The following is an 8,579-nucleotide window of genomic DNA, read 5'->3' on the forward strand; positions in this document are numbered from 1 at the left end:
TCCTTATGCTGGCCTTAGGTTGGTTATTTAACCACCTCTTAGCTTGATCTTTTACAGCAAATGGAAACAATAATAGTCTGTAGACATCCTGATCTATTTCCTTATCATGTACTGTGTCAGCAATTTGTAAAAATTGTGCCAGAAACTCTGTAGGTTCTTCCTGTGGAAGACCGGAATACTGGCAGCTTTGCTGCACCATGATAATGAGCTGAGGATTCAACTCAAAGCTACTGACTCCAATGGAGGGTATGCAGATACTACTCCCATATGAAGCAGTAGAGGGGTTTGAATATGACCCCAGAGTCCTCCTGGACTGTTCATTTCCACTTAGATCCATGATGGAGAAAGGGAGATGATGTAAAATAGGAAAAATATTTTTATTTATTTATTTATATATTTATTTCGAAAATAAAATAAATTAAAATAGAATAAATAAAAATTGAGTGAAGATTTTCGAAAAACTGAGGAGAGAGAAAGTGGTTAGGAAGTTTTGAAAAGGATATGATGATTTTGAAAAAAAAAAAAGTTTTAAATTTTGAAATAAAAAATCTGAATTTTAGAAATATATTTCGAAAATTTGTTTTTAAAAAGAGAGAAAAGATATTTTTTATTTTTAAGAGGAAAGAGAAAAACAATAAGATAGCACAAGATTTAAAATTTTTTAGATCTAATGCTCCCTATTTTCGAAAATTTTGGAGGGAAAACACCAAGGAACACCAAACTTAAAAATTTTAAGATCAAGTCACAAGGAAAACTCAAGAACACGAAGAAAGAACACCAAACTTAAAATTTTTAGAAAACCAAACCAAAATTTTCGAAAATTTTAAGGAAAATCAACAAGAAAACACCAAACTTAAAGTTTGGCACAGGATCTAATAAAGAAATTATTTTTGAAAACTATTTTTAAAAAGAAAATAAAGATTCTAAAATTTTAACACGACAATAATAAGAGACTCTAAACAAAAAAAGAAATTTTTCCTAATCTAAGCAACAAAATAATCCGTCAGTTGTTCAAACACGAACAATCCCCGGCAACGGCGCCAAAAACTTGGTGCACGAATTATGAATCACACTTTTCACAACTCGTACCACTGACCAGCAAGTGCACTGGGTCGTCCAAGTAATACCTAACGTGAGTAAGGGTCGAATCCCACGGAGATTGTTGGTTTGAAGCAATCTATGGTTATCTTATAAATCTTAGTCAGGAAGTCAATTATGTTTATCAGTTGAATTGCAAATAAACAATAGAGCATGGATTAAAGGTTACTTGTTATGTAGTAATGGAGAGTATGTTGGAGTTTTGGAGATGCTTTGTCTTCTGAATCTCTGCTTTCCTCTATCTTCTTGTTCACGCACGCACGTCCTCCTATGGCAAGCTGTGTGTTGGTGGATCACCGTTGTCAATGGCTACCTTCCATCCATCCAGTGAAAACTACGCTCACGCGCTCTGTCACAGCACGGCTAATCACCGGTTGGTTCTCGATCTGGTTGGAATAGGATTTACTATCCTTTTGCGTCTGTCACTAACGCCCAGCCTTCAGGAGTTTGAAGCTCGTCACAGTCATTCAATCCTTGAATCCTACTCGGAATACCACAGACAAGGTTTAGACTTTCCGGATTCTCATGAATGCCGCCATCAGTTCTAGCTTATACCACGGAGATTCTGATTAAGGAATCTAAGAGATATTCATTCAATCATATGTAGAACGGAGGTGGTTGTCAGGCACACGTTCATAATTTGAGGAAGGTGATGAGTGTCACAGATCATCACCTCCATCACAGTTAAGCACGAATGAACATCTTAGATAGGAACAAGCGTGTTTGAATGGAAAACAGAAATACTTGCATTAATTCATTGAGACACAGCAGAGCTCCTCACCCCCCAACAATGGGGTTTAGAGACTCATGCCGTCAGAGAATACAAAGTTTAGATCTAAAAATGTCATGAGATCCAAAATAAGTCTCTAAAAGTTGTTTAAATACTAAACTAGTAGCCTAGGTTTACAAAAAATAAGTGGACTATGATGGATGATGCAGAGATCCACTTCTGGGGCCCACTTGGTGTGTGCTGGGGCTGAGATTTAAGTAAATCACGTGCAGAGGCTATTTGTGGAGTTGAACGCCAGTTTTTGTACCAGTTTGGGCGTTCAACTCCAGCTTTTGATCCTTTTCTGGCGCTGGACGCCAGAATTGGGCAGAGAACTGGCGTTGAACGCCAGTTTACGTCATCTATCCTTGTGCAAAGTATGAACTATTATATATTTTTGGGAAGCCCTGGATGTCTACTTTCCAACGCAATTGGAAGCATGCCATTTCGAGTTCTGTAGCTCCAGAAAATCCACTTTGAGTGCAGGGAGGTCAGAATCCAACAGCATCAGCAGTCCTTCTTCAGCCTGAATCAGATTTTTGCTCAGCTCCTTCAATTTCAGCCAGAAAAATACCTGAAATTATAGAAAAATACACAACTCATAGTAAAGTCCAGAAATATAAATTTTTCCTAAAAACTAATGAAAATAGACTAAAAATTAACTAGAACATACCCAAAACTATATGAAATTAACCCCAAAAAGTGTATAAAATATCTGCTCATCACTCGGCCTGAACCTTTGCCATTGTAAGTATAGAACCTGTTGTAAAAAGGTGCAACAAACAAACACTTGTCAGACACACAAATACTTGTTACATCTATATTAAGCTCTTAACAAAGAATTAACAATATCTTCGCTGAACGAAAATGTGCTTACCAAGAACAGGTACAAGCATCTTCCTATGGAGCTGGACTTTGGAGACCTTGTCCGATAACTACATATGACTTCCATCAACCACTCGTGAATTAAAAAACTCCAATTATAACTTTTGCACCTCTTAACATGTAGCAAAGCTCCCAACGAATCAGTACTTAGCTAGTTCTTGCTTGTGAGAAAGGCTCCAAAGGCATGCAACAAATAAGCACACCTCTACCAATCGTCCATACCTACTTCCTATATGATCCGGCCTAGACCAGGAATATTAAGATGCTTAAACTCCTGCAACTCAGCCTTCTCTGGCAAGTTCAAGATTTTAAATTTTGGAACAGTTAGACCTGTGGGTCCACAAGAAAGATGTGATGCTCTTAAACATTTCATAGCTATCCTAATAGATGACTCCTAAAAAGAAAATTTATTCAGCAAAAGCAAATACTTACCCTCATGTTGAAGGCCACATCATTAACTCTCAATGGAATTGAATGACTTAGCTTCAATTCACATTCTTTGGAAGCTAAGAGCCTCCACAATGTGGAGCAATAACTGCAGATACATTCTCTTGACATCTAGAGAAAGTAAGACACCAAATTCCATTTCTTTCATAGCCTCCCTCTGCTCAGGACTCAGATTATTGTTCACCAACATCATCCGAAGTGGAGAACACTTAGTCGTCCACGTGCACTAAGAATAAAAGAAATTTATCAACACAAAATCATACAAAAAATATGGATGCAATGTTTTGCAAATGAGACTTTTACTTACCTTTGCATGCTTACTTTTTGTGGCTTCCTCTAAAGGTCCTGAATTATGAGATAAACTAGAACTACTTTGCCTATCTGCATTCACACAATAGGCGAAAAATGAATTGTTTTGCAAAATTTTTTACTAAAACCAATCCAAAATTTGAAGCAATGGCCCTGCCTACAAAAAAAAAAAAAAAAAAAAAACATTTACTATTTCGTTGATCATTCCTCCCAATACGCTTTTTCGGGGCCATGTGTAAATACTTCACCTAAATATTATATAGTTAGCTTATTTCATTACTAATATACAACAACGCTGAAATTGACAACCTAAGCAACACATGTACCAACATTTATCTCTCAACACAGAAAACTAGGAAAAGTTCTAGAAATTAAAGCATAACTTCAATATTAATTGAAATTGGGATTTAACTATAGCTCACTATTTATCAACCATTAGTATCACTACTTCACTCAGAACTACTAAAACACAAGTAGAATTTTCAAAGAAACTAACACAACATACATGGATACAAACTTACTAAATCCTACATAAATTTAAATGTATATGCCAAAAATTAAAACTTTAACAAAGGAACACTGCACTAACCACCAACAATCTTCCAATAGCAGCGCTTGCACGGCCCATGTAGATGACAAACCCAAACTTCATAGCCCATGTAATCCCTCAATGAACTTTCCTCGCAGGCTGTGGACAGCGTCACAGCAAGTCCCGTGGATACTTCACCAGCGACACCAAAGTAATGCGACAACGAGAAAGTCAAACCAAACTCCGGTAACTGTCTATGAGACTCAGATTAAGCAAAGGGGATTAGTTTTCATGATTTGAAAGGGATTAACTTTGCTAGTTAAAAGTAAGAACTTTTGAATTTGCAATAGAAGAATGACGTGACAATTGAGTGAAAAAAATAACAGAGACAAAACATGTTAGTTTCAATCTAAGGGCATAGGCATGAGTTACTTCAATTCCCACTTCAAAAGGCAAATCAAACATTGTATATTAGCATATGTATTCGTATTATAGTTGGCAGTTGGCAAAAGTAGTATTTTGTTGGTGAAACATCATTTCTCTAAAATAATACCCAAATAATGATATCCCACCAAATTGGAATCCCAATACAAACCACTCCGATGAGACTAGACATTGAGTAATAATATAAAGTTTGAGACTTTGAATAAAATATTGTTTTAGCCTTTCATGTTTTGGCTAAATTTTATTTTCGTGCTTAACGTTTTTAGCGTTTTATTTTTATCTCAAACATTTTATTACATCATATTTTAGTCATTGGGTCAATTAAATTTTTCTTCTAAAAATACATTTTCCTCCATTATATTTTTTTTAGATTGAGATTAAATTCTTAATTGTAATTATCATAGTAGCTATTATAGTGATTTGAAAACGAAAGTGACAGAATAATAAGAGAAAATATTAATTTAGAAAAAAAAACATACTTTTAGAAGAAAATCATAATTTTAACTAGAAGATTAAAATAGAACGCAATAAAACATGTGGAATGAAAATATAACATCTCAAATGTTAGAGATAAAATTAAGACTTAACTCAAATGTTAGAGACAAAAATAGTACTTTTTATAAAACTTTGTCCTTCATCCAACCTTAGTGTCTTGATAGCCTAGCCAGTAAGACATTAAGTTTGACCTGCTCCTCACAACTCGATGGCTATGCCGAAGGGCTGTGGGATTTCGGTGTTTTATTTTGCAAAATAAGAAACTAGCAAGGACAAATGTTGATAAGTGTAGAAGATTCAAGCACCATTAATTAACTCGAGTTGATCTAGTAGTTAGTTTACTAATACGCTTAAGTAGGTGTTGTAATGTAACATCCTACCATACTTAATCTTATGATTAAGTCATAAGACTGAGATAGTAAGGTATTACGACCCCTAAAAATAGAAACATATATAATAATAGGAAAAGAGATACTTAACTAGGAGCCTTGAAAAACAGGTAAAACAAAATCGCAAAATAAAAAAAGCGCAACGCCCAAGAAACAGAATTACTTGCGTGCTAAGAAACCTAAAGATTATAGATATAAATAAGCAAAAGAATGAAAAGAGAGCCAAAAATACAGTGAAACTAGCTCCTGACTCAGCCTGCGAAGCCAAGGCTGGCCGGAGAATATTTACATATATATACCAGCGTCCCAAAATACCCAAAATACAGAGATAAAGTCCTAACTCTCCTGTAACATCTATGAGGAACAAAATAACAAGTTTCTTGGAGAGCAAGCTAAGTAACTAAGTACATATATATACATAAACTGATAAACCAAAACATCCCAGGGACGACTCCGCTTCAGGAATCCAGACGCCTAGCGAGGAGCCTCTCGACCTGCATCTGAAAACAGCAACACAGTATGGAATGAGAACCGGAGGTTCTCAGCATGGTAAAAGTGCCACGTGTATAATAAATAAGGTCCTGAGAAGGCCATAGGCAATTCTAGAACTCCGTTATTCAATTATCCAACTTAACTACTAAACAGAAGCCATAAACAGGGGTAGGTATTCTAAATCTGCTAAACTTAATACCTAACTTACTCAATTTCAAACCTAACATGACACCAAACCATATCACCTTTTCCTCCATCCTTCCATCATCCATAATGCAACAGAAACAAGCAACCAAACAAGTTTACGCACAAGTAAGGAGCAGATAGTGCAAGTAGAAAGTATAACAGGTAGCAGGTGGTATGTATCAATTAGGCAAACCCAGGAAATGCATAGCAATCAAAACAAACAAATGCATATGATGCATGCCTGTCCTATAGCTGATGGAGCCCATTTATCAGTTATCCAGCCAACCCGACAAGTCCGAAAAACTTAAACTGTCTCCCGTCGCGCATCCCCAAGAGTCTATGCATAGAGTTCATATTTATTCATCATATAATCACTCAATGGGTTATCCATACCCGGAAATTTATATGTGCCCGGTCACTCTTACGACGTAGGGTCAACAGAGTATCGAGATTCAACCTGGAACACGTGGTGGCGAGCCACAGTTCTGTTACCCAGGGAAACTCGTATCTCAGATATCATTCATAAGCCATTCCATATTTATAATCAATATATCATCATTTGTCAAGCCTTGGCATTAAACTTCTTTAATATTCTTATCTTCTTCATATAAGCCATCATTTACCTGTTACTTCACCCTCAAGTTATATTATTTTCCTAGCTTTTTTTATCCACTGGACCTAGAACCATACTTTAAGCCTTAAAGGGGAGGAAATGGAGGTTTAGAAGTGGAAAAGTTGGTTTAAAACAGTCAAAATCGGTTTTTGCAACAAGCAGCAGCCACGCGTACGCGTGAGTCATGCATACGCGTGAATATGCACACACGCATATGCATGCTTCTCGCGCATGCATCACCAAAATTCCACGCCAAGCGTATGCGTGAGCCACGCGTACGCGTGGATGGGCGTTTTTTCAAAAATGGGCAGAATGCCTAGAAAGCTTGCTGCAACCAGTTTTAGCCATCCTGAACACAGAGTAATACACCAAACTTTCAACGTCCATAACTTTCTCTACAAAGTTCCATTTTTCACAAAATTGATATCAATCAAAAGCTCATAAAACCATCTTTTATTTGCAACAAATCACAACTCAATCCAAAATTTGAGGAGAAAATTATGGACCTTCAAAGTTCACCCAAAATCACTTTTTACCAAAACACTTCCAAACCTCATTTTCACCACATTCATAAATCTTTACCTATAAAACCTGCCTATAGCTAACTTATCCAATCCCAACTCATCAACAACCACTTCTAACTACCTTTAACCAATCCAATGAGTCATAACCACAGCTTTGCATTAGCATATATCATATATACATATATGAGCAACCCTTCACATATACCATTCTATTAATGCAATCATCAACCCTTCACACACATTATTCCATTAACACATTTATCAACCCTTCATATATTAATCTATCAACTCATATAACAACTCTTTATTAACAAACACCAACCATAATCCATCAATACATATACCAACATCAACATAACCCATCATAAGCAAATCCAAGAGCATACAATTAATAACTTCAACACCTCATAATTCCAATACATATTCACCAACAATTGATTCTAAAAATATTACAAGACTAATCATTAAATGCAATTAACCGATTCAACTTATCCTATGGTTCCTCTAACCTAAGTTTTCACAACACTGTAAATATTAAATATGCGAAACTTAAACCATACCTTGGCCGATCACTTTGTTTCACCCAAGGCAGCCTCACAACGCAAAACACAGCCCCTCCAAGCTCAAATAAAACAACCACAAACCAAGTCTTGTTCACCACTAAGCCTCCAAGTACTCTCAATTCAATTCAAATGCATATATACTCACTTAATCTACACCTAATTCAAATACATGTTCCAAATTCAGTATTTCCCAATATAATTGCAAGATTGAGCTAGGGTTTGGGTGCCCTTACCATACCCATATGCTCAATAGCTCGAGCCCATTAAGCCCCAGAACCTAACTTGAACCTAAAACACAAAATTGGACAAGATTTCACTATAGGATTTCAATTTCACCAAAGAAAGGGGAAAAGAGATTCTGAATCAAAAATGAGACTTACCAGTAAAATTGATCCAATAGAAAGGTAGAACTAGACGCGCTGAGCGCGTGGCCACAAACGGTGCGGCGATCGGAGCCCGGACGGAGGAATTATGGTTGATCAAAGGTGGTGACGGTTTGAGAGCTCCTCTCCCCTTCCCCCAAATCTTTTGGCTTCGTCGGGTATGAATGAAGAAGAAGAAGATGCTGCTTCCTTTTAATTATGGGTCTGGTTGGACCCACAGACCCGGTTTGGGCCTCGGTTCAACCGGTCCGGCCCTTCCGGTCCGATTTTGGGCCAAATTTTTGAAATTGGTATCAAAATTCTCGTTTTGATGAGCTCTACCCTATTTTGATATTATTTTTGCATTTTTAGCTTTCCTAATTAAAATTCAATTTATTAACTAATTATTTACCAATTTTAGCGGGGATTACATCCTACCCACCTAATTAGGAATTTTGCCCTCAAAATTCAGAG

At 36.5% G+C, this 8,579-nt stretch overlaps 1 protein-coding gene across 1 annotated transcript; it reads right to left on the reverse strand.

Annotated features, from left to right (window-relative positions):
* Positions 1-1,851: 1,851 nt before the first annotated feature.
* On the reverse strand, positions 1,852-4,610 carry LOC140177321 (uncharacterized). Its single transcript, XM_072210454.1, has 6 exons — positions 4,098-4,610; positions 3,507-3,580; positions 3,185-3,425; positions 2,745-3,043; positions 2,541-2,627; positions 1,852-2,441 (listed from the first exon to the last, which is right to left on the reverse strand). Exons 1-3 carry the CDS (start codon positions 4,165-4,167, stop codon positions 3,243-3,245), a joined length of 327 nt encoding a protein of 108 aa, XP_072066555.1. The 5' UTR covers positions 4,168-4,610; the 3' UTR covers positions 1,852-2,441; positions 2,541-2,627; positions 2,745-3,043; positions 3,185-3,242.
* Between the last annotated feature and the right edge of the window lie 3,969 nt (positions 4,611-8,579).

Source organism: Arachis hypogaea, chromosome 12 (assembly GCF_003086295.3).
Source record: "Arachis hypogaea cultivar Tifrunner chromosome 12, arahy.Tifrunner.gnm2.J5K5, whole genome shotgun sequence".
NCBI lineage: Eukaryota > Viridiplantae > Streptophyta > Magnoliopsida > Fabales > Fabaceae > Arachis > Arachis hypogaea.

Coding starts and splice junctions, on each gene's coding strand:
- LOC140177321 (XM_072210454.1), bottom strand. CDS start 4,167: ATGGGCTATGAAGTTTGGGTTTGTCATCTACATGGGCCGTGCAAGCGC. Junction 3,581..4,097: donor CTATTGGAAGATTGTTGGTG/GTTAGTGCAGTG, acceptor GTGTGAATGCAG/ATAGGCAAAGTAGTTCTAGT. Junction 3,426..3,506: donor CAAAAAGTAAGCATGCAAAG/GTAAGTAAAAGT, acceptor TTTTATTCTTAG/TGCACGTGGACGACTAAGTG.